This window comes from Labrus mixtus, chromosome 15 (genome assembly GCF_963584025.1).
Source record: "Labrus mixtus chromosome 15, fLabMix1.1, whole genome shotgun sequence".
Taxonomy (NCBI): domain Eukaryota; kingdom Metazoa; phylum Chordata; class Actinopteri; order Labriformes; family Labridae; genus Labrus; species Labrus mixtus.
The window spans coordinates 22,572,719-22,597,959 of record NC_083626.1 but is presented as its reverse complement, the minus strand read 5'-3'; the positions used below and the strand labels follow the sequence as shown (position 1 = coordinate 22,597,959).

At 39.9% G+C, this 25,241-nt stretch overlaps 2 protein-coding genes across 5 annotated transcripts; one reads left to right on the top strand and one right to left on the bottom strand.

Annotated features, from left to right (window-relative positions):
- The first annotated feature begins 2,097 nt into the window (after nt 1-2,097).
- LOC132989815 (tumor necrosis factor receptor superfamily member 9-like) lies at nt 2,098-6,235 on the top strand. Its single transcript, XM_061057685.1, has 7 exons — nt 2,098-2,469; nt 3,403-3,522; nt 3,628-3,765; nt 3,878-3,950; nt 4,059-4,189; nt 4,269-4,451; nt 4,561-6,235. The coding sequence occupies exons 1-7, from the start codon at nt 2,328-2,330 to the stop codon at nt 4,674-4,676; spliced, it is 903 nt and encodes a 300-aa protein (XP_060913668.1). The 5' UTR covers nt 2,098-2,327; the 3' UTR covers nt 4,677-6,235.
- A 168-nt stretch (nt 6,236-6,403) lies between these two features.
- ccdc187 (coiled-coil domain containing 187) lies at nt 6,404-24,403 on the bottom strand. Of its 4 annotated transcripts, XM_061057682.1 has the most exons (12): nt 24,247-24,403; nt 23,824-23,916; nt 17,991-18,053; nt 17,351-17,489; nt 17,052-17,142; nt 12,122-12,200; nt 10,210-11,553; nt 9,599-9,720; nt 9,439-9,510; nt 9,222-9,356; nt 7,835-7,929; nt 6,404-7,747 (listed from the first exon to the last, which is right to left on the bottom strand). In XM_061057682.1, the coding sequence occupies exons 2-12, from the start codon at nt 23,870-23,872 to the stop codon at nt 7,444-7,446; spliced, it is 2,493 nt and encodes an 830-aa protein (XP_060913665.1). In that variant the 5' UTR covers nt 23,873-23,916; nt 24,247-24,403; the 3' UTR covers nt 6,404-7,443. The 4 variants fall into 4 exon arrangements, with proteins under 4 accessions (XP_060913665.1, XP_060913664.1, XP_060913667.1 ...); XM_061057681.1 differs by lacking the exons at nt 23,824-23,916; nt 24,247-24,403 and adding an exon at nt 20,473-21,289; XM_061057684.1 differs by lacking the exons at nt 10,210-11,553; nt 23,824-23,916; nt 24,247-24,403 and adding an exon at nt 20,473-20,654.
- Nucleotides 24,404-25,241: the final 838 nt, after the last annotated feature.

The following is a 25,241-nucleotide window of genomic DNA, read 5'->3' as shown; positions in this document are numbered from 1 at the left end:
TGAACAGCACAAAAGCATGGTTTTATCACTCTGTTTTTTTTTGGTCTCATTTTGTTTACTTGTAGATCATGTCATAACATGAGCTGGAAAGTCCCCCCCCCCCCCCAGTTTTCTTCTGAAACAGAACTTACTCAGGGTCATTGTCAGAAGGCCAATGTGCCAAATATTTCTCCAGCTGCACTTCTGGAAACGTCTATAGTCATGAACAACTTGACAACTAGCTACCTTTTGATGCATTCAGTTAAGTAGCTAGATGACAGTGCATAATAAATTTCAATACGTTGTGTGATCGTCGCATGAGATGTTTTGATGCAAGGTGAGTTTATCTATAAAGCACCATTCATACATAGAGCAATTCAAAGTGCTTTACAGAGTTAAAAGCAGAGCATACGGAGCATCATTGACACATTCAAACACAAAATATATAAAACATCCAAAAGACACTAAGAAATACGGCATAAGGCAAAAAAAAAAAACCATCAATATCAATCAATACTGATTAAAATAAATAAGTAAATATATGATGACTGAATGAAATTAAAAGGTTTAAGTGTAAACGGATAGAAAGTGATAGAACTTATTGGAAGGCAGCAGTAGATAAATAAACTGATTGAGAAAGCCTCAGGTTCGTTCCACATGGGAGGAGTGTAGAAACTATAGAGCTGCCTCAACCTGCTTGGTTCTTATTCTGGGAATAGTGAGTACACCTGCCCCAGAGGGCCGGGTGGGGGAGGGGTGGGGGGGTCTGGATGTTTTATAATGAATCAGCAGGTCTGATGTAAATGGTAAAAGGTCTTGAGCTTGTATAGTGCTTTTCTAGTCTTCTGAGTACTCTGACAAGTGCTTTTACGCTGCAGGTCACACCAACCCCTTCACACATTCTCCCATTCACACACTGATGGCAGAGGTTTCTATGTGAAGAATCCATCAGATGTCCATCATACATCAAACTTGGGGTTAAGTGTCTTACCTAAGAACACATCGGACATGTGGCTACATTAGCTGGGGATCCAACCCCGGACCTTCCGGTTGCGAGACGACCGACTCTACCAGCTGAGCTACAGCCACCAGTATTTATACATGTTGTGTTATGTATATTTTAATGTAAAAGCAATGACAAATAAGCTCTTATAACTGAATATTTTTGATTTGAACAACAAACAGGGAACAACAACAAATAGCCTACCTATAGAGCAGGAGAGATGTGGTTTTTGAGGGAGTCTTTTCAAACTTTTTTTTAAGGTTCAGAGTTCAAATAATGTCCAAAGAGGTCTTTTTGGCAGAAATCGTGAACTCATGTCTTGGTGAAAAACACTAATTTTCACAACTGCTGATTCCTAAAATACAAGACAATGAACATGATTTTTCATATTATTTGAAAATCATTTACAAAAAACAACAACAATTTCTTAAAACGGGAACATAACTAATTTGTGTGGTGTCTAATAAGAGCCTGCTTGGAGTTGTGGTTAGAAGTGGGGTTTCTACTGTAGATTTAGTTTTGGTTCCGGGTAAACTAAATTGTTTATAAATCCAAAAGGTTGGAACAAGCAGCATGTAAGCAGCAAAGTCCAGATATTGCTGTAATCTGAAGCTTTTAATACCATAAAGTCCATTACTCGAGATAATCTCTCTGAATCTAGTTACCCGGAGGAGAATGGCATTGTGACTAACATGGAGCAGCTGTGGGACTCATCATGAGGAGTCATTGTTAAAATGGGCAAATAGGGGGCTGCAATAAGCAGGAAAAGCACCGAGGCACAGTGTAAACGTCGTCAAGAGTTTCAGACACAGCTGGTGGTACGATCAGGTATCAGCACAGAGGCAGAGAAAAAGAAAATAATTCAGCAACATGATGCTTTATAGCTTTTTTTTTAACAGGTATTTCTAATCTTGCTTTACAATGCGTATCAATTAAATGAGTCAAAAAGTTTATGAAATGATCCAACGTAGAAGTAAAAATTTGTCACAGTCCACAAAACTTTTCAACCACTGAGTTAAAGTCACTAAGATTAATTTACGCACTCTATCATCAGAAGGCCACGCCCCCTTAAAAAAACCCAAAACATCAGTATGAATAGCATGGCTCTTCACTACCAGATGAGTAATGAGAGTGAGAGCTCTGTGGCCACAGCACAGACAGATTTTCCTCTGACATTATTTATTTCGTTTTCTTCTTCACATTACATCGTTGCTAGTGTTAAATCATTTTTGCAGAACTTTTAGATTTAAACATAAAACATTAAGTACTTTTTTCAATGTAAATTCGAGTGCCTGGGTTATATAACTTTGACTGGATTACCTCACATCCCCCTGAAGTGGCAGACATGAATACGGCTGTGATCCTTAGGGTGCTGGGTCTGTCTCTGCTGATGCACGGCTGTCTGGGCAGCGTGGGGCACACTGACACAGGCTGCGTGTTGTGGGACCAACACGGAGATGATGTTTGCTGTAAGAAATGTCATCCTGGTGAGTAGCCTAATAAAACATAAAGATCAATGTTTAAACTGCTGGATCAGGGTGTTATATTAACACCTTTACTAAAGCTCTGCGGGGAAAAGTGATCCTTGAATCATCTTTATATTGAACTTGTTGCTGTTAGACTAGTCTTAAACATTTTAAACTATCATACTAAAAAAAACAAAAACATTTTTATAAAACATGTTTACCTATGTATATGTTTATCATTTAAATGAGACATTTCATACATTTTGAAAGAAAAACTATTATTCCTAAGACGTTAAGATTTCATGTTATGTGATGTTTACTGAACTGTAAGTGCTTCCATCTTCGGATGTGTAAAAAAAAAAAAAAGATATTCCAGCCTTAATGCATTTCCTTTGATGTGGTTGCATGTAACCAGACAGTTTCAGTGGTTTTTACAACTAATGCCACGACAAAGGTAAAGGTTAGAAAAAGGTTATCTTGGAGCTGTAATATTATATAACATTAAAGGTAGTGTGAGGAGTTTTTCACTAGTAATGAAACAAACTGGAATTAATAACGATGCCTCTTTATGAGCTACAAAAGCAAACGAGATCATCATCATAATGATTGACTCTTTCTGTCATTATTTTTGAATGTCTGAAACTGTAGGTGTCAAAGTGCAGGATTTTCAACACAAAGATTCTCAATGAGTTGTACATTTTTCTGTCAAGAGAAAGAGGGATGACATTTTTTTGTAAAAAAAAAGAAAGAAAAGAAAAGCAATGAGATAAGACAAACAAAAGTCCAAATCAACACAAAAGTGTTGCTGAAACAGTCTGTTGTTTTATCCCAGACATCACTTTTCTTCTCACAGAAATTGATGTCTTCTGATGCAACCGAGCTTACAATTCCATATTTTGTATCTGTTGTATGTATGTGTGTGTGTGTGTGTGTCTTGAATGTGCGTTTTTGTAGGAAACCGCCTGGTCACAGAGTGTGGTCCAGACCCAAAGAAACTATGTACTCCTTGTGAACGTGGGACATTTACAAATGAAGCTAAAACCAAGAAGTGTGACATGTGCAGACATTGTGTGGGTATGTTGGCAGCTCTAACCAGTCACTAAAATGAATCAGTTATAATTTTTTTGTGAAAAACAAGTTGAAAATTACAACCCTCTTTCCATCTCGTTGTTTGTGCAGAAGCTCTTGTTCTTGTGAAAGAATGCACAAATTCAATCAACACCGTGTGCGGCTGCAGAGAAGGACTCACCTGTGGTAATGACGAGTGTACCTTCTGTGTGGATAAGTGTGGCAAAGGTCAGGAACCTACAGTTAATCGTGAGTACTGAAAACAACAACACAACTTTGGTACATATAAACGCAATTTCCAGGTGGTAAATTAATTGAAAAATTAGGAAATGAAATGAATGAGCCTTGAATGTCCGCACAGGTTCTTGCAGGCGATGTCCAGAGGGGACTTTCAATAACCAAACTCATCAGAAGTGTAAACCCTGGGGTACCAAGTGAGATACACGCTGAAAACATTTTATTCTTTTGAAGCATACTTTATGTTTAAGACAAATCTGAGGTATTGTCATTTCAATTCTTCTGTCACTATTTTACTCTTCAAGGTGTCTGAATCCAGGTCAAGTTATTGTGGCCAAGGGTGATGCATTTTCTGACATCAAGTGTTCCGATATCCCTGAAGGCACAACTGGTTCTGAGGATTCTGTCATCACAGTCAGCAATGCAAAGAAACCAGGTAGGCTAAAGTTCAGCGCAACTCGATCAGCTCGTCATTTTTCAACACAAACCAAAAATAACTTATCGTCTTCCATCAGGTAACACGGAGAGGGAATTGCCATTGTTGTTGCCTTTGGTCTTTGGCATAATGCTGATTTGCTTTATTGTCACTCTGGCCTGGAAAATTCACAAAAGGAGGCCAAGCAAAGAAGAGACGTCGCCTAAAGAGATGGAAGAGCCTGAAGAGAGCAGTGAAAAAATGATAATTGAACCCCCTTCAGGTGATTGATACTACTTCATGAAGAATATTCAGATTTGACTGATTATCCAGTTTCATTTGTTGTGAATGTATTGATAAAGTATTTGATTTGACCTCTTTTTCTTCTTTAGATGAACCCAGGACTTTAGTTGCAGTCGAGTGCAGCTTCCATGAAGCCCAGCAGGAGCAGGGCAGCAGCTTGGAGTCGCTCACTTCCAAAGACTCCTCAGAGCGGCTCCTACCGTAAACAAACAGGGGCTAGACTACCCGACAACACTGGAAAAAAAAACCTGTAAAAAAAACCCAGATTTTGTGAATTGACTGGAAACGGGATATCCTGAATAAGTGGGAGCAGATGTTTGGCGGATGTCTTCTGTTTGTCGCTCGTTTCTTTGGCTCTAAATGAAAGAAATGGAGCAATGTGTTTACAAAGCTGACATCTAGCCAGCCTGTTTCTTTTGTTTCTTTTTTTTTTTTTAAAGAGTAACCAAAACTACTTTGATATTATGTCAGTTAAAGATAACATTACACATGATTCAGTACAGGGGAGAAGGGGATTTCTGTGAGGGAAAACCACAAAGAGGCCTTTTTATTCATCATGTAAATGATAGGCTCGTTGACAATGAGGCTGTTTATTACGTTTTAGAGATACAGTAGGCCTAAAGACTGCCAGGGAAAAATAAAAACACACACGCAGTCTTGTGTGAAACTATAAGGGAATACCCTGTGTACAATATTATAGCATTTGAATGAGTTTGACTATTCCCATATTTGCATGTTGTATTAAGTCACTGACTGTAACTCTCTTTGAGTGTACAGTGCAGGTGGGTGTTCAGTCAGGTGTATACATCTAACAAGAATTTCCGTCCCACCTAATACTGAGCCCACACACATCTCCAAGCCAGATGTTGTCTGACTCGGCCTCCAGTTACCTCTTTCTTTCTGCTAATTTTCTATGTTTTATATCTCTTGAGTTGATGCAGCAGAAGAAAAAAAACAAGGACATGTTATTCCTGTGGTGAAATATGATTTGCAATGGGAGTGTTACTTTTTATTTTGTTTTAATCTGTCCATATTGTATTTCTTTGTGTGATACATTTTGCACAAGGTAAATGATATATGCACTTTTTGTAAACAAAGCCGTATCCTGTGTCTGCCCCACATTACAAGGAACTCCAAAAGGACTTTCCTTCTAATGCTTTATTGGTGGTAAAAAGTCCAGAGGGAGTTCCCTCTTTGTTAGTAGGTAAATATTACGTACCAGGGAGTCTACAGAAGAGTAATCTGTTTATCTTCAGTGCCTCGGCTTATTGTAGCTCCCTATTTTTAGCTTCAGCAGCGTCAACGAGCAAGCTGATATGTATCTTGTGAAAGAGTTGGGAAACTCTGTGATCATCCCACGTGCAGGTTTAAATGTCACGTCATTAGTCATCGGTTGAAAATTCATATTTGAGAGTAATTTTAAATGCGTCATGTGGGAAAGCCTCAGGAGAGATAGGAGAGCAGTTACAGAGACACACCAGATTTCAAAGTGAGGCTCAAGGGTCATGTGGACCACCCTGCCCGCCCGCCCGCCCGCCCGCCCAGTCAGTCCTGTACTCTGTGCTGCTTTTATCACGACAGAGTGGGCAGTGAGTTCAGACTAAGTGGAACTTTTTTAATGTCTCTTTGTGAAGTGGAACCTTTCAGAATGTGCTGTGTGGGTTAAAGGTGAAAATGTGAACCTACACCTATAGTGATGTATTAGTGTGTATGAGTCATAACGATGATGACTGCTCAAAGTCGTACAGTAACATTTTTTAAGAACTGCAGCACTTTATCTGCCCACTGGCAGTCTTGTATGCACTTCTTTTATATCATGTCAAAGTGTATTTCTGTGTGTTCAATGTGTTTTTTTATGATGTGTTTTTAGAGCCATGCCAGCACTGGATTACACCAGAGCAATCTTTAATAATGTATTTTCATATCAGACAATAAAAATGGAGGATTTTTTTTATTATTATCTGTTGCACTTTCTGACAATAAAAAAAAGAAAAAGAAAAAGAGTGTTTTAAATGTGGGAGTAATACGAACATCAACAACAACAAAAGCAAAACACACGAGTTGTTTTCTGTTTGAACATCAAATCAGTTGTTGGAGCATTGTATTATATAACTCATAAATGTCTCTGACTTACAGAAACCAGTGTGGATAAAACATACAAGAAATGGAGTTGCATATCAACCAAGTAATGTAATATAAAAGGATCACGAACAATCTTTCTGCAGCTTTCAACCGCATCTCAGTCCTCATTCACTCATACGTAATCATGCTAAGTGTGGAAATTCCATGGGGTCGGGTGGGGGGTTACCACGCAGTTGTATATGAGGAAGACATCAACACCGTCTCACCCAAAGGACGGTTCTAAGCGTCTGATGTGAACCACAGTGAAATGCAGTTGAATCACTCGTAAAGTGAGGTGACCTTTGAACTTTAGATTGTAGACTTCTCTTACTTAGATTTTTCATCAAGTGAGACTTTCATTAGATTGTCATCAAGCTTTGTCCCGTCAAACTGCTGATACACAGAGTTGGCAGAAACCGAAGAAGTGGATGTCTAAATGTAGCTTCTTGAAAACTGCTGTCATCCATGGTCAGAGGTTATCGTAGTGACCTCTTCTTCATGTTATTTGATGTTTTAGATGTTCACAACAAACTGCTTAACAAGATAGTAACAACAAAAAAAGTAACAAATATTTATCTATAAAAAAAAGTATACTGTTTAAATTAAACACTACAGAATGCAAACAATGTTTAGACAAACTATAAATGTCCCTTTGAAAAATATAAAAGGCATGCATCCAAATTGTCATTATTCACTTAATAAACATCTTTCTGGTCTAAAGTGCTGGAAGGGATGGATAGTGAGAGAAAACTTGATTCTTTTTTTAGACTTACAGATATGAGAACCATGTAGCTGAAAAGATATGTAGTGTTATAAACGTAATACATATATGAATTCCAAAAGCACAACTATTATTGCTGCTTGCAGTTTTCCCTCTTCTCTTTGGGTTTAGTGCGTCCTGATTTGTCCGTTTGCCGTTTTGTTGGAGGGATGAAATGTGGCTCCTCGAGGAAGTCACGCAGGCCGGGCTGCGACACAGGAAGTGGCTGACAGGTTGGACCTGCATCGAAAGGAAAAGGGTCTGCGTGTCCAGCCATTGTTTGCCGAGTTTCACTCTGAGCGAGACTCGTCCTGTTTACAGAACCTGTGTCGTGCCTCCTGGCCTGGAAGGTCGGGTCCAGCTCCTCTGCGATGTTTCTGACCTGCTGGGTCGGTCTGTGAATGTAACAGTTTGTAAGTCAGCAAGTTATGTCGATAAAAGATACATAGTAAAAGTACAGACATTACTGTAGGGACACTTACGGTAGAGTGGAGATGGGGCTGGGTGGCAGGGTCTCTGGGGAACAGTCCTCTGTGGGGGAGGGAAGTCCCTCTGAGTCAAGCCTCTCTCGTTGGACCTGAGGCAGCAGAAAGTCGAGTCTTACTCATTTAGCTGACAAAAAACACCAATACTAACAGAGAGCTCTCTATAAGTGTATATTCGACCCTCTACACCCCATGGTGATATGGATATGTAGGTCTGGATTTCACTTGAATCCAGAGAAGGATCTGAGTTCCTGTCAGACTCTGAAAGTTGACTAAGAAGACAAACTCAAATGTGTTGGATAACAAAATTCAGGGTTGCTGCTTATTAGTTAAAGCTTTCCTGATTTCATGTTGGACTGAATTGCTTTGATTCCCATTGGCCAATGTTTAAAAGCTGTTATGCATATTTTGCCAGTTGCATTGTAATAATTGTTTTTGCTCTTGCCCTCCATTCCCTGTATTTTATCAAAACATAATATGAACAACAGTGGGGATTTTAAAAAGTATTTAGACATGTCTCTTTTAACTTAAGACCTCTCACAGGTAAATGTAAGACATTTTAAGACATTTGAAGTCAAGTCGATTTCTTTCCCCCCCTTTTTAGGACACTAGCTTTTTAAGCGGTAAGTAACACCTTTAAGAGGTAAGTGTGAATCGATCTGGTGTAAAAAGCTCTAAATACTATCCAAACTGTATGACTTTGAGACCCTCTCAGCAGAACATGCATTTTTTGATGTCCTGAAAAACCCTCCTAACTCTAGAGATCTCATCTTTGAGTTTGTGTGTTTGTATTTCAGACCGTACTGTGAAGATCAGGGAGGCTTGGACAGAAGATTAGGCATTGATCTGTCTGAGGTTTTGTGGGATAGTAGTTTGTGTATGATACATTCTTGCTCTGTCAACAGTAGACACTAGCTGATTCAATTTTAGGCGGTCCACCGACTTCACTATTCTAAACACAGGTTGCCATACGTATGGAAAAACTCAGGGTCCAATCTGGCCATCTGGCACCCATTTCTTGCCCACTTGGACAAAGCTGTCGTGGGCTGAAAACTCACCTTCTTACCCCCACAGACCTCTTCTTAGAGACTTAATTTACTGCATATTTGAGTGTACTGAATGACTGACAGTTATGTAAGCAATTACAGTTTACCATTTATTTGATTCATTGTATGTGTATTTATGTACATGTCTGAGTCATGTGTGCTTGTTTGAATCATTGTCTGTTCATGTATTATTTTTCTAAATATGTATTTTTTTTATTTTTCTAAAAACTACAAATAAAATATTGAAAAAAAAAAAGTTCTTGATGAACCCTGTGATGTGCATTGATATTTACTCTCTGGATATTGAAACTGTTTTTCAGGGTTGATGACACATGTACCTGTCTGTCTTTCGCAGCTCTTCTGTTGTGATGACTCATCATGGCTCTGTGCTCGCGCCATGATTCAGGTCCTTCTAGCTCACGAGATCTACGCTTCGACTTGATTTCCTGCTTCTGCATAAAACGTGCAATTTCCTAGAGCACAAACACAACAATTCATCATTCAACATTTGAGTGTTACACTGAAGATTCAAGCATACTGAAGTCACTGCAGTACCTCATCCTGAGCTACTTGTGCCACTCTGAAGTCTCCCGCTGGCTGAGAACTTCGTGGAGAAGGATGGGAGAACTGGAATGAAAAGCAGCAACAGTCAGAAAAAAATACAGACTGCTTTTTTTTCAATTATTTTGCAACAATAAAGTTTTGTGTCCATTACCCTCCTCGACAGCTTTTTTTCCTCCTCCTGCAGTTTTCTTGCCAATTCTTCATCCCTCAGGACCTGCTGCAGCTCCCCCAGGTCCAGGCTTGCCTCGTCTGGATCGGGTTGCTGTGACGCTCCTGAAGGAGAGATTTGATCATGTCAAACAAAGGAACTGAAGTGTAATATGACGACAATAAGCATACGAAAAGTTCAAGATCATAAAACATGATCGGTCCAGAATCATTCGTGTGAACTGAAACAGAGGTTGGAAGACAAAAGGACTTTGAATTTGAATCACACCAAAAAGAGGAGAATATACAGCATGTAAAACGATGTTGATAGGTTTTGAAAGACACTCCATGCTACTTATTCTCTTTGACTAAAAAAAATGAAGAAGAAGAAGTTTAGAATAAAAGCACAAGATGATTATTTCAGGACAGATATAAACCAGTAACTGTTCCACTTCAGTAAGAGACCCAAAGCCACCACTAAAAAAATCTCTATTTGTCCAGATTAGACGATGATTGAGGGAATACGAGAGGAGCAGATGCACACAGAGAGGTGAGGAGCGCAGCTGTGGAAGCTTCCCCCTGCAGATTGGAGCTTGCTGCAGTTCTGGATGTTACCTGCTGCCATGTTTCTTGACCTCTCCCTGGTAGAGGCCACGCTGCTGCTCCTGAGACTCTGGCTACGCCTTGGGGCTCTGCGGTGGTGCCACTCTACTCTCCTCTCCATCTCCTGCTCCTCCTCAGAGCTTAACCTTTCTTCTATGGTACTGTGCCAATGCCTGCGTTGGCTTGTTGCCCTTTTGACCTCACAGCCATATGCAGTCCTCTCCCTCTCATCATCATATCTGTGCTCTTTAATCCTTCTACTGCCTCGCCTTTCTCTGTTATCAAAATAGGAACCTCTACTACTAATCTCAGAAGCCTCCCCGTCATGGTCCACTTTATAATGGTGCCTGTCTCTCTCTTCTCTCTGATCTCTCCCACTGTTCTCTCGGTATGACGATCTCCTCCTCTCCCTGATATCTCCATGGAAACTGTGCCTGGTGGTGGCAGCTCTCTGGAAGGCTCTCTGATGTGGTTGGGTGTCACTGTAGGAGGCCTCGCTCCCGTGAAGAACCTGACTGTTTCGTCTTTGAGGTATTATTTGAAGTGGCGCCCCGTTGCCGCCAAACTTCACAGGCACACCCCTCTCCAAGAGGACCTGGCCCAGCATCTCCCAGACGCTGCTGCTCTCACTCTGCAGCCTGTTCGAGCTCCTGCTGTCATCCCGAAAGCGGACATGTTTGTCAGGGTTCTCCCTAACGCTCCATGTTCTTGCCAAGTCTCTGTTGCTGTGTCTGCTCCTGTCATGTAGCCTGACGGATTCACTGCGGCTACATCGCCTTTCTCTTACCTCAACTAACCCCGTATCTCTATCCTGATCTCCGCTATGGCGACTCTTATACTCCGCTCTATGGTTTCTTTCCTCGTCCCAAATCCTAGACCCCCTCCTCTCTAGGTCACTATTTTTACTATAGTCATCATTGGACTCTCCTTTCTCCTCCTCCAAGCCTCTGAGCTCATCTGTGAAGCTTCTGTAGTTTCTCTCTTGTGGCTGATATAAAGATGCCCGCTGTCGTGGAGGTGCTGTGTTGAGTCTTTCCCTCAGACTCTGGGACAAGAGAGAGAGCTGCTCAGAGAAAACTGAGTCTGAGTCCTCTGACTCCTCACTCAAAGGCTCTCTCAATGTATTCCTTATTTCCCTAAAGGAATCTGTGTGTCCTTGATTTGACCATGGAGTTGTGTTTTTCTGAGCTGCTAACCCCCTGGGGGAGTCAGCCAGAGGCTCAGTAAAGTCTACATTGTCGTGAGAGGTAGAACATTGCCACCTGCTGGTGGTAGATGAGTACTGCTCGTCTCCTTGGTGAGAGAAGCCGAGTGTGTGCTGGTGAGGGGAAGGCAGAGCAGGATCGGAGGAGCTGCCTTTAGTAATGCCAAACATGCAAACACAAAAGCAGGGAACATGGGTGAGGCTACCAGCATTTACTCTACGACAAGTGTAGTTAATTACAACAAGGCAACACAACACATTACAAACGCATGTCACTCAAGAGTAACCTAAAACAATTTATATAAATGTTTTAGACACAAATGAGGCTTTCCAATGCATTTATATATGACAAAACAGACATGATGCTTAACTGACAACATAAAATACATGTTATGTGCATGCAGCTGATTCAGGACACAACACATTATGAAGATAATAAAATAGTAGAAGCTTTGTTAGGAATGTTTTGTTCATGCTGAACGACTGACTAATATCTAACAATGAATAGAAGGAGAGCAAAGCGTTGTTAGAGAGACCGTCAGCACGTCCAGAGAGGCTACAGTCCTCGTCTGACTGGTCCGAGGTTCAACTGATGATCCTGATGCTGTTTGGTGCCCGTCATCCCAAACTCTCTCACCCCACATTTCCTGTCTGCCTTCGGCTGTCATATCACCCAAAAAATCTGTAACAATAAAACAAACTGTAAAACTTTGACCTTACCTTCACTATGGCACTCCTGCCCTCTGCTGCTACTCCTGACTCTCTGCTTCTCCTCCTCCTGCAGACGTTTAGCTATTTCCTGTGGAAACACAACAGTACAGATTGTTTGTTTATATGCATGTTAAAATAAACGCAATAAGCAGCTTTGAGCATGCCCTGACGTATACAGACACATTTCATTTCCTGGTTTCATTTCAACTTCCTCTTACATGGCAAAAAAATCTAAACTTAAACTCATTACGGTACAAAACTAACAAACATGAAAATGTGTGTGCAGAGTTTTGAGGGTTTTCAAGCACATAAAGTCCCTTTAAAACATTTCAGAAGACATAAATTAAGAGAGATCTATTTTTTTCTGTTTCATTAAGATCTTTGCACCGCTTAGTGCTCTGGCCCTATTGAGTGATAAAACAGGATTTTAGTATTAAGGAAGATTTCAGAGAGATGAAGGTGTTCTGTAAAATAGTGGGAGAGGAATTGATAGATGATTAGTATTTTTTAGAGTTTGAGAGGAATTCACAACTAGATTTGAGTGACTGTTAAAACCCTTCAATCCTAACCTGAATTATTCTCCAACAATAGGGTCATATTTCTTTAAGTGACTCATTTTCTATACACTATTTTAGTTATCAAAGCAAATGAAGAATCTGGATAAAATCTTTACAAACAAGTCAAAACAAGCTCCAATGAATGTTTACTTCTTGTTACACCACTGCTGTGCAACCCTGAACTGCCACTAGTGGAAGTGTTTCTCAAAGACATCAAATAAACAGTTCTGAATGTATTCAACCAGCAGGTGGCAGCACTACTTAGGTTTTATAAAAAACGAAAGTAAGGTGAGAACTTTAATAACCCTGGAAACATTTTTTTTTTAAAGGCATAAAACACAATCTTCTAGAAATGTGTCATGATATAAAAAAGGCCAAGAAGAAGATTTAGCTTTTATCTTTGTTTTCTTTGACAATTCAGAAAATTGCTCTTAAACTGCTTAATACATTGACCCTCATCCCACTTTTGACCCCTAAACTACTAACATTGCTTTTACTTGATTAATATACTTATCAATACACAACAGGAGACCATGGAGATTTTTTTTTTGGTAGGAATTTTCATTCAACAACCACTGTCATTCAAGAGAAGGTTAAGCCAAATAAATGGCCTCTATTCATCATAGTCAGCTCTGGGTGGAAACATTTCAGGCTAAACCTTTCATCTCCTTCAGTCTGAACTCTGGAACAACAACAACAAAACAGAAGCAGGCCAGCCGACTGCTTCACTTGAAGTAACACCTTGTCAGTGGAGAATGCCTGCCTCTCACCAGAGCTGCTGCACAGTACTCTCTGCCCTCTAAATGAGACACCCCCGCTTCCCCACAGTGTGTTTCTGATGTTGTTCTTGAACAGGCCAGGAATAATAATGTTCTCTACATATCAGCAAATTTATAACAGTTAATTGTATGAAATCCCTCTGTGGGCAGCATTGGCAACATTAATCAACATAACTAAAGCTAACGCAGCTTCTTTAGCTTTGCAATCAGGGTGTGCGTGTGTGTGTGTGTGTGTCAGCTGCTTTGCAAGCATCAGCAGACAATTAGCAGCTAGCTACGGGAGGTTAGGTGTGGAGTGCCATAGGGATCTGGCATTTAAAAGAGCTCAGCCTGATGCCTTCTGTTCCTTAATTAAAGGCAGACTCTACAGGGAGGCAAATATTTGATCAACACCTCTGATCAGGCAGTCATTAAGGAAGGTAATCTAACAGGAGGGTAATAGTTTATTATTTCATCCCAACATTAACTCTCAAAAGAAATAATGACATCCATATTGAATAATTACTCACATCCTGTGCTGCATAACCTTACATGACTTTTTACCCAGTAGGTAAAAGCGGCCTCACCTTTAAACTTTGTGTCGACACCTGATGTTTGTTCCAACAGAGTTCAAACCAAACCTTTTTTATAATGATGAATGAACCCCCACAGCCTCCCTGACCTCACATCCTCCAAACAAGGAGCTTTTATAAGCCTGTTCAAGGCAGCCTCCTCTAAAAGGAAACTGCAGGGTAAAGGAAAATATCGTGCTGAAGCGGCTTTGTGAAGCAGACCGCTCCAGCTGGGGAGTTTAGTGGCAGAGTTGGCAGTTTTCACCAACAATGCTTTTCTTTCACTTTCTCTATTGGTGGCTAGTCTGATTTTATTTTCCTTGTAAAGTCACCCATATTCAGAAATGCACATAAATGATGCAAACATACACAGACATAAAAACATAGCATTTGAGGAGCTGAACTTCTGGGTTGACGTTGGAACAACACAGGAGATGTGATTGATGGAAACCATCTGGTTGCAACTTCCTGTTTGGGGTTCAGAATGAATTTTTTTTGGTATTTACAAAATGTTGGAGGCATCTTGTGCTGTGCAACAAATAAAGAGCAGGGAAAATGGATAACTTTGTTTTCAAAGCAACTAATACAAATGTAAAGATTGTTTAAATTGTTTTTGTCTACAAAAAGCAGATGCTGAATAAGATGAGAGAAGAATATTGTTCCTGATGATGTAAAGCATAAAAGAAAAACAGATGACAGTATTAGTTAAGCAAGGTCAGTTTCGCTAATAAGCACATCATAGGCCGAGGAGAATATTTTTGCAGACACAAGGTCCCACTGTAAACAATCTTAATAGACTGTAACTTGTTAAGAACAATACTGATGCTTGAGAATTTGACACAAAACTACAAAATGAAGACAGAAACAGAGCAAGGACTCATATCTCAGCAGTAATATATACATATGTAAATCTATAATTCTGAATTTAAAGATTAGTTATTTAACCGTAGTGGCCATGTCTTTAAGTTGACATTTAACTTGGAAAAAAAACCAAACAGGTTTAGCCCAACCAGTTTGGTAACCCGGATTACAGTGATAAACCATTTAAAGGGTAAGGGTAACCTCATAACGGCTGAGCCACTCTCTTGATTAAACGCTGTACGAAGATGTTGTTTTTACTCAACCTGCCTCTTACACAAAGTCTGAAACATCTTAAGTGCTCACATCTAGTAAGAATCAAGTACACACAAGACCTAGACCACAAAACCACAAAAGACATAGATTGAGCCATCATCCACATTGGTAGCTGACAGCTTGTGTCCCAGTTCAACAGCTGACTTTGTTCATACAGCTTTCTTACAGCTCAGCGGACACAGCAGAGGCACAGAGCAGCACTTTGCTGCAACCACCATTCATTATGGACCCAGATAGTCCTGAGAGAGGGAAAAGTGAACCATGTGATACTCCCTGACCTGCTGGTAACAGCCAGATAATTAAATGATACACAAGTATGTCCCGAGTGCCATATAACTCTATGAGGAGCCCCTGTGCTGATTGTGCAGAACTTCAAAGGATCATGCTGCTGCTAATTCAAGGTTGGTGCCTACTGTCATGATTGCCCTTTTATATTAGGACTATCTCAGGCTGCATACACCTGACACCTGACATCCTGTGTCAAGATGAATATGTTAGTTTATGAATGAATCCACTCCTCCAAGTCATGTAATATACTATAGTGGCAGCTTTTTTTTAACTCTCTAGTCTTCTAATCAACCTCAGACCAAATCTGAATTAGACTTTTTTGAAAGCCTTGTCCTTTCTAACCGTTTAAGAACACCTATATTTATTATAGTATAGAGTTTTTTAATCACATTTTTTTTTGCTCTTGCTTTTTTTATATATTTATCTAATATAAAATAATATTAGTTTGTGACAATTATGTAGACATGGGGGTTTGCGTGCCCCATGCACAGAGGCTGTTGTCCTCGAAGCCCAGGATCAAATCAGGTCTGTGGCTCCTTTTCTGCATGGCATTCCCCACACTCTCTCCCTGATTTATGACTCTATCCACTGTCCCAAAAAAACTAAAATCTAAATAAAATAGAATAAATAAATCATGTGGACATTGGTAATGATGGTCTAGCACTGCTTTTCTGTCTGTATTGGACTCAATCTGTTTGACCCCAGGTGTTGACGAGCCTACTCACCGCTTTAACCACACCCTGGACCTTGTTCAAGCGGATGATGTTGATGTGTATTTTCAGTAATAAAACATTCTCGTGTGCAAAAAGAAGAGAGTTTAACTTATCATTCCATTCTACAGTTTATCAATTAAAAACGTCTCTATGCATCATTGAAGCTTCATTTATATCTGCCATGGGTTAATAAGCTTTCTGTCTGCATGCCGACTGCAGGGTCGTTTCATTTGAAGTTAGAGTAAATAACAGAAGTAGTTTGTGCAACACCCTGAGTGAAAAGAAATAATGGCTTTACATCGGGACAGATGGGTGCAGATTTCAGAATTGAAAAGATGCATCACTTCCAGGTGTTTTGTAAGTCGATAATTAACGAGTAGATGAAGGTTCACGTGATGTCAGAACTGACCTTTGCCCCCTTTTTTTTTCAGTCAACTTACAAAAGGGAACTCCTTCAAATACAACTGATGTAATGTGATGATACATGCCATCAGAAAACTGAACTAAAGCCTAAACATTTTAAGATAGTTCCAATAATAATGAATGCAATAATAAATATGTAGACTGCTCAACACCTTTTCAGAGGAGTGCAACAACAAGTTACTCTGTGGCTTCACCAACAGACAGGCAATTCCTTTTTTGTGTGGTTTTATTGATCTAAATTTACATTTGTATGTGCTGAATGTTTCTGCTTTTTTATTGTATGTACGTAACGTTTAAAAGAAGCACCATATTTGTTGTACAGCTGTGCAATGATAATAAAGGCATTCTGATAGTGACCCTAAAGGGAGAGATCATGTGACCACCTGCACAGACTGAATGTCAACCCAGTGAGAAATCTTCCATCTAAATCTTAATACATTACATGGTTGAATTTAAACTGCATGTAGACATAATTAAACACATTTTGAGCTCACCTCATCGTAGAGCTCTCTCCTGTGAGTCTCCTGAGCACAGCGCTGGATCTCATCCTGAATTAAACGAGCATACTCGAAGTCTTGTGCCTCACTATGGATGTTCAAAGGATGAAAAAACATATGTTACAGATGCCACTACGAACAAATCATCAAAAAAAAAGAAAAGAAAAAGGAATATAAATCTATGAAGCAAATCTACAAGGAGTAAGTTAAGGGTACCTGCAGGATATGTAGTAGTATCATGTGTATAGTACAGCATTAACTTTGTAACATTGAATTTGTCAGCAGGAGTTACCTACAGTTGTCTGGAGGCCTGTCGGAGAGTTGCACTTTGATGCATCCGCTGCTCTTCCTCCTCATCCTGCAGCCTTTTAGCCACACGGATGTCGTTCTGGACTAGTTTGTTCTTCTGGATGTTGGTGGTGTAGTATTTTTCAACTATGAGGGAAAAAGTAGAGAAAGAGTTGGAGGGTTAACATTAATCAGTGTTTAATAATGAAGTACTATGTGACCTGGACTATTACTTCCAGTCTAAACCTGATGATTTTGTGTATTCATGCCTAAGCATTGTGTATGACAAGCTGGCCCTGAGGAATCCTAAAAAAACAAACTCCAAATAACAGCTCACTTTGTTTACTGTGGAAAGTCGCAAGGACATACCATACGACGGTTACAGACAAAAGTTAACCATTTAAAAAGTACAACATTCCTATGTTAGGCTTCCTGGTCTGGCTTGTTTGATCATGATAATTAAATAGTTTTTAGCATTTGGTATGTTTTACTATCTATGTATCATGTGTACTTATAGATTCTAAGTTTATTCATTAGCTAATTACTTTAAAAAAGTAACTTAAGGTTAAAAAAGCAGACCCACATGATACAAAGAGGTACACATGTAGGCCGTGGGCAGCTGCCATAGTAGCTTGACATTGTACTTACTTTCCTGTTCCTGCAGGTTGTGTGCCAACACTCCATCCTCCAGCACAGCAAAACACTGGCACACTGAAACCACAGAGGATAAAAACATCAATCGACATGAAAACATTACAAAGCTTTTAAATATGAAGGAGGGGGGATATGGAAGTTATAATTAATTATTTCAGCTTGGTGATTTCTAAAACGACAGAAAATATCCACAGTCTTAAATGGCAATGAATGGCTTCATCCAACAGCTGAGACATTTGAAAGCTTCAGGGAGCCAATATAGGAGACTTTTTGGAAACATGCGGCCTGATTGCTGTTTCATGACGGCTGTTTCTTTGACAATGTGGACAGAATGTCCCTCAAAACTATATAAAAAGAAACCACTCTCCACTCTGGCATGTATTCATTCCCTGTTAAATATATAAAAGGCTCTCTTAAAGTACTCATCATAGCAGGGTACCAGTGTTCCAGACAGACATGGAAGAGGCCACAATTTTATTGTCCTGTCTAAGTTAGAGTATGAAGCAGCAACAGAAGAACAGGTTGACCTCATTCTAAAAAAACAATAGTGTGACCTACTCTATTTGTTTGGTTTGTGCGTATACATGTCTGCATACTTCATATAATATGCTATCATGAGCACTAAAGACATGCTCGTTTAAATTGTTGTTGAAAAAATCTGAATAGATAGAGACACATTTTTTTCTTTAGTGCTTACTATGACTACCAAATGAAGATGCAAAGTTTAGGAACCACCTGCAACCATTTAAACCGAGCCTGTGAAGATGGTTCAAATGTATGCAGAGTGAAAACTGTAAGGCTTTTAAAAATCAAAAAGCTTTAAGTCAGAGCTCTCTGTACACCAGCTCAGTCTTTTCTCCATATTGAGCCATTTCGCAGCAAACTGAGTCTTCCCTATCCCACGATCCGTTAATCTGGCCACCTGCTGCTGGATACTCTCCTAAAAGATATCAGTTTCATGGCATTAACGCTATCCAACCTTGTTTGGTTTTGTCAAAGCACTGAGAAAAGACATAGACCTTTAACATAGACACAAGACCTTTAGACACAGTAAAAGAGTGTTCCTAAACATGAGAAGGCAAACAAAGGGATCGTCAACATAAGACACTTGAAACTGCTCTGTTTAGACCTGTATGCATTTTAAAACTCAAATCATGAGGTTTTAAGCACATTGAGTTTTGCATTACTCTCTGATCTGTATACTGCTCTTAATAGTTGAATCTTTAAACATGCCAAGTAGTCCTAAATGAGCCCCGGCAGTTTGCATGGACTGAAGCTTAGTGTGTATACAATCTGTTAAACAAACTCAAAAATCTACTTTAGAGAAAATAAACGCAGACAGTCATCAGCACGTTCAACCAGATCTCTACTTCCTCCATGTTTGCAGACACACACTTCACTGAGACCAGACCAGACTTCAACGATCTTTAGCCAGAGACATATCATTGCTGTTAATTTCCTACAATCGTTCCTCTAAATTCCAGGAGAAGGACAGAAAATGGTGTTGTAGAAGTGATTTAGCTCACTGTGGAGAGGAGAGCCTCCAGACTGAGGCCAGGCCTATTAAAAACACCAGTCCTGTAATAATCCTTCCACTGAGCGCATCAGAGGCCGTGGAGAGGACACTTATGTTTACACCCATGTGATTAATGCTTAGGATACTCAGGTATTCACACTATGAGTTGAAATGAATGTGACATGCTGTCTGTAATAAACCTGATACATTTTATACTGCTGCATTAAATGCCATATTTTCTGATGGTATCACCAAGTCTGTCACCTTATGGGACTCATTCAATTCAAATCAGGGTCCTGAAAATGCTATAAGACTAAATCAAAAGCCCTATTAAAGCCTACATTAAAACATAATTAATGAATTGAAAAAAAGTTGTATTTTAAACTTTGAATCAATGATATTAGCTTGAGGTTGCCAATGACAAATATTCCTGTCATCAATTGATTTGAAAGTTGTTTTCAATATCTTGACTGTTTATTCTTTTAATTGTTGAAGATCTGTGAAAAATGCTCAGCTCATCACATTCCTATTATGTTTTTCTAATTGCTTCTTTTCCTAAATTAAAAAAAAAGCTGCCAATATATAAAAAAAAAAAAATCGTATTTAAGTCCCTTGACAGCCGGAGCACTGCTGCTCACTAGCTTCCTACTTACCAGTATATATTCTAATTTGTTCTTTTTTTTTTTCACCTAAAACATCAAGAATCATTGCTTGTATGTGTAATCGACTCGGCCATAAACCTGATTTTGAATGAATGATTGAATGGCTGACAAACATGATAAACATAGCTGAACAACATGCAGCTCTAGTCAAAAGTTAAGAGACATTCATTCTTCATTTAGTTTTACTAAAATGGACTGGCTGGCTTAAAGTTTGTTTGTTTTTTCCAGTCTCTTTGTCAGAAGAAACATATGTAATGCAGGACCAGAAGACAAGCTAAGACCCTGGAAGTTAACTTACTGTCTGAAGTTTGGCTGGATGAGGCCATGGAAGATGAGAATGAATGTGAGGCCTCCAGATCCATTGTAAGAGTGATTTATCCAGTTTATGGTACAAGGTAAAGTATATCTGTGATAGCTAACTGAGAACAGACTAAACATCAAGCCTTCAACTTATCCCAGACTTAAAAGTTATGTCTGCTACCTTGAAGAGTTTGTGCTGTAGACAAAGTACATGTGGTTTTTTTTTTCTTCAGAGACACAAACATTGATCGCTATCTGTTTTCATATGCATATTTTCAAAATGCACAAGGTCCCCTTCCTCTTTATAATAAAACAACTCGAGCCTACTCTGAAATGTTGATTTTCAACATTTCGAGAACAGCTTCTCGGTTGATATAACAAGTCAAACTGAGGATTTCTTCTATTTGTTCAGATCTGTAAACAGGAAAATTTAAAAAAGTAGCGAAATTTAGGCGAGCTCAACCGTAAATCCCCAAACCAAAGAAAAGTGCCCTGTTTGGAATTATTCAGTGTATGTTTCTGTCTACATGGGCTAAACAGTCAAAAGGTCACCCAAACATAAATCACCCAGACAGCCACTAAGCCATCAAAAGTGTCCGTTTACACCAGAAATGACCACATAAGTCTACCCTGAGAGTAAGTCCATACCAAAGACAGACATGCATTACCACTTACACCTGTTGTACAGCTTAACAGACTATCCGCTAAACGGATCTCCCACCTGCCCTTATGCGTCCAGTCTGTCAATGAAGAGGGATTAGGTCAAAGGGTTGATTTTAATCCGACAGTTCAAAACATGAGTTTACGCCTAAATCCTACTTAAAAGCGGACCGAAAGGAAAGGAGGCAAATATAGAGGAAACTGTCAGGTCTGTCTGTGTGGGTGTGTCTGCATTGCGGGTTAACTTGTTTTTCCAAACTCCTTTAAACTACGTTCACATTACCCTTCTGGAGGCGGGACAAGGAGACTGTGTTTTTATAACTGCTGAACAGGTTTTGAGGGAGATGGTGTGGGGCGGGCCCAGGCCAAGTGTGTTTTCAAATATCTTGCTAGACTTCCACTATAAGCTTCTTAATAAGGGCACTGAGAGGTGCCTGTTGGGCCAGGTCTTTTTCTTAAGAGGATAGTAACACAAAGATGCAGGAGAAAACTGAAAATTGACTCTGACAACTCTAGAAGGGAAAGACTGTGTAAGAAAGAGTGCAAAAAAAAAAACAACAACTTGAAAATCTTCGAGGCTACCAAATGTGTAGCTCAGTATGCTCCCAAACCGTGTGTGCAGACTTTCCTTGCAGGAACAAAACTATAGGAAACCATGACCTATGCAACTCAAAGGCAAAACTAAGAGAATTATCTTGTCATTTATGACTTCCGCCCCTTTAAATATTTCAAATTACTGGTGGTCAAAAGAAGACTTCTGCTGCATGTACAACAAAATCAGAAAAGGGTATAATCTGTCTTTTAGTAAAACAGCTGAAAAAACCCACAAGCTTTTGAGAACTGACATCAAATCAAAATTATTCAGATTATCTCAGGCATCCAGCACAAGGGAGCAGCCGATCAAACACAGACAGAGATAGGTTTCTTTCATCTTCGCAGCCCCTTGGATAGCTGCAGAAGCGAGTGCCTGCCAAACAAAGAAACCGGCGAAAGGAGAAAATGACAAGGGTTCTATTTTCAGCCAAAATCCCCCACCGACCGCCCACACGCTGTCTCCCTCTCTTCTCTCTCCTCCTCTCTGGTCTGTTCTCTTTTCCAGCATGCTGCTTTTTTCGCACAAGATTTCACCACTAAGTGCGCGTTCATCCCACAGCTCTGTGTGTGTGATATAGACTAAGTGCACTGGACCAGCCAGCCCATGAATTGGACCAAACTGTCATGGAAAACAAAGAGCGGTGCGGGGCAATGGGACTCTGGGTCAGTTAGTGAGAGTGAAATTAGGAACAGGGGGGGGGGGTGAGGAAGGGGGAATTCCTCTGAGAGCTGCATTCCCTCCGTACATCAGGCTAAATCAAGAGCAGCCAGAGGAGGGACAAAACAGGAACTGATAAGGGGCAGTGAAAACAAAGAAAAGTTGACTGGGCCCAGAGTCTCAGATGGCGAGGAAAGTGGAGGAGAAGTGAGACACGAGGAACTGCTGCTCTTAGTGAAATTGAAACATAAACATCCACAATGGGGCATAAAATAAACGACCATAGTGCCACAGAGAGAGACATCAGCACAGTCTGATACATCTGTCTGGATAAAGTATATAATGAGCAGACAAAGCGACACTGTGCAGACATTTGGTTTCACACCAGTTGTGTCAATGAGCAGTTTATTGTGCTATAACTGGCTTGTGTGTGCCCCAGCCCCTGCTTGATTAGGCATAAAAATGCTAAATGGCACAGTGTGCCCTTTGTGTATGGAAACAAGAGTGGAGTGCTGAATTATCTCCTGTGATAAAAGACATGCAGACCTATTTCCATCCTGTTCATTAGTGTAGACATGCCAAGGCCCGAGTCAGCGGTCTACACCCAGGCCACGGCTTAGACATTCTTACCTGGGAATGTTTTCATACTGGCTGCATTAGTACGACCATGTCAAATTATTTAGCCATGCATGTGATTTTGTCAAGAGAAATTAATCTGTACCTACATTTTTTTTTTTTAACTTTTGGTTTATGCAGATGAATATTATTTGTTTAATTTAGCTCTTAAACTTGTTGTTTCAGTATCTGCATTTACCGATAAGTCCATTTATATTTGTATACCAAAGAAACCGACCTCTAAACAGAATGTCTCTTTTGGGTTTGTTCTGGGACTGTTTATATTGGATGCGCCTTAAGTTGAATTTTGAAAGTTAAAAAACAATAAACTTTTACTGAAGTCTTCCTCTCATGTGATAGCATTTCCTTCTCCAAATATCACAAACATCCATCTCATTACTTGCTCTTATCTGCGGCGCACCCAAAAAAAAACAACCCAAAAACAAGACTTGTCTGTGATGAGATCCATCTCAGCACTGCTTGAGGAAAACTCAAAAACACATTAAAAATAAAAAAAAAGCCAAAGCAATAAAGCAGACAGAAAAACAGCTGCAACTCTGTGTCAACATGGGAAAAAAGATTACAAAAGAAAGTTGTCACATGTTGTGTCTCATTCTACAACATGTCTGTCCTTAATATTTTCTCTATTTTAAGTGCCCATAGCTCAAACACTGGATCCCTGCTGCTCAGTAGGTGACTGACTCTGGACTCACTTTGGAAGTATTTGAAGACATACCCTGAATGAACCATGGTGCAGTCTTCACACACACATCTCTTACACTGGGATTAAAGTTTCTGTACATGCAGGAGGATTGAGCTTACCTTCTTCGACACGTGGAAGGTTGGTCTGGTCAATTTCCAGCTCTGCCATCACTGTCCCTCTTCTGTCAATATGACATAGTGATACACAAGACCCTGACACAAGAGAGGGAGCTGTGGGAGTTATCCAGATATTGAAATGGACATTAAAGGAAGTAAGAAAGTCTAAACCTCCAAGAAGAGAGGCTGTAATGTCTTTCAGATATAACAGCTTATTGGTGCATCTCGGTGATATTCACAAGTAAAGTAGTTGCTCAGAAAGTGAGGCAATGACAGTTAGCTAACAGCAGCTTAGCATGAAGTGGACTTTGTGGTTAAAGAAGTATCTGTCTCACAGTGGGTCAATTTGTTTTTTTTTCTGAGTGCAGAGTAAAAATATAAAGCCTACAAACATTAAGCCACTCCGTCTTTGTTTCACAAGCCTACCTGTTCGCAGCACGCTGCCCACACAGCCTGATATTCAACAAGTACCAAACAATGACAGCCAGGTGTCAACTTTAGTCGCTCCGCCGCACGCTTCCTCTCTCTCTCTCTCTCTCTCTCTCTCTCCCTCACTTTTCTTTCTTTTCTCTCTGTCCCCACAGTTTATCTAAAATGTCACCAACGTGCTTGACCGTTTCTAACGCCTCTTCGTTTGGTGTTAATCCTAAAGTGAAGCCGACGGGTTGTTGTCGTTGTTGTTGTTGTTGTTGTTGTTCATCAATGAAACAAAGCACCATCGACTCTTGATGGGAAGCCAGGGCGGACAAACTTAGCCCACGGTCTGTCGTTCCGGCTGCTTCTTCGGCAGCTCCTGTTCGGGGGGGGCGGTTAACGGCTGCTGCCTTCACGTGCTTCTTTCAGGCTCAGACATATCGCTGCCAAAACTTAATCACAACTCACGATGTCTGAAAGTAAAATCACTGACTTCACTGACAACAGAAGAAACCAAAACAAAAGAACGTTTTTATCACTGTAAAGGCCTACGTATTTAAAGAGTTCAAGGACCGATGTAGAGAGGGGTAGTAAAGCTGGTAATAATGTTAAAAGATCCGCCAGCTCAGGCCAAAAGGTTGAACTAATGGATTAAGTAGTTTATAGAAATCTTTGCATACATTTTTAAGCTTCCAGACAACAACAACACAATAGGCGCACAAATTTGTTTTTTTTAAACCCTTCCCACATAATATAAAAACTACAATGTCATACAGGCCCACGTACTAACTTTCGTGTTTGCAATATTTCTAACAGTTCTTGAAGGCAGCACTAAACCAGCTGGATTTTCCGTTCACTCAGTCTGCAGCATAAATGTCCAAAAATAAACGTGTTATATGCAGTTGTTTTTTTAATTTAAATGACAAAAATTGGGAAAATATGGCTAAAGGTTGAGAGATTCTTGGGAGACATTTTTTTTTAAAAAAGTGAGCATTTCGACAACAGTT

Bases quoted from the DNA above. Each gene is read 5' to 3' on its own strand.
- ccdc187 (XM_061057681.1), bottom strand. From the start codon at position 20,536: ATGGATCTGGAGGCCTCACATTCATTCTCATCTTCCATGGCCTCATCC. The intron at 17,490-17,990 runs GTAAGTACAATG...TTTCCCTCATAG, and splicing joins CAACCTGCAGGAACAGGAAA to TTGAAAAATACTACACCACC. The intron at 7,930-9,221 runs GTACATGTGTCA...CTGCTGCCTCAG, and splicing joins GAGCTGCGAAAGACAGACAG to GTCCAACGAGAGAGGCTTGA.
- LOC132989815 (XM_061057685.1), top strand. From the start codon at position 2,328: ATGAATACGGCTGTGATCCTTAGGGTGCTGGGTCTGTCTCTGCTGATG. The intron at 3,766-3,877 runs GTGAGTACTGAA...ATGTCCGCACAG, and splicing joins TCAGGAACCTACAGTTAATC to GTTCTTGCAGGCGATGTCCA. The intron at 4,190-4,268 runs GTAGGCTAAAGT...GTCTTCCATCAG, and splicing joins CAGCAATGCAAAGAAACCAG to GTAACACGGAGAGGGAATTG.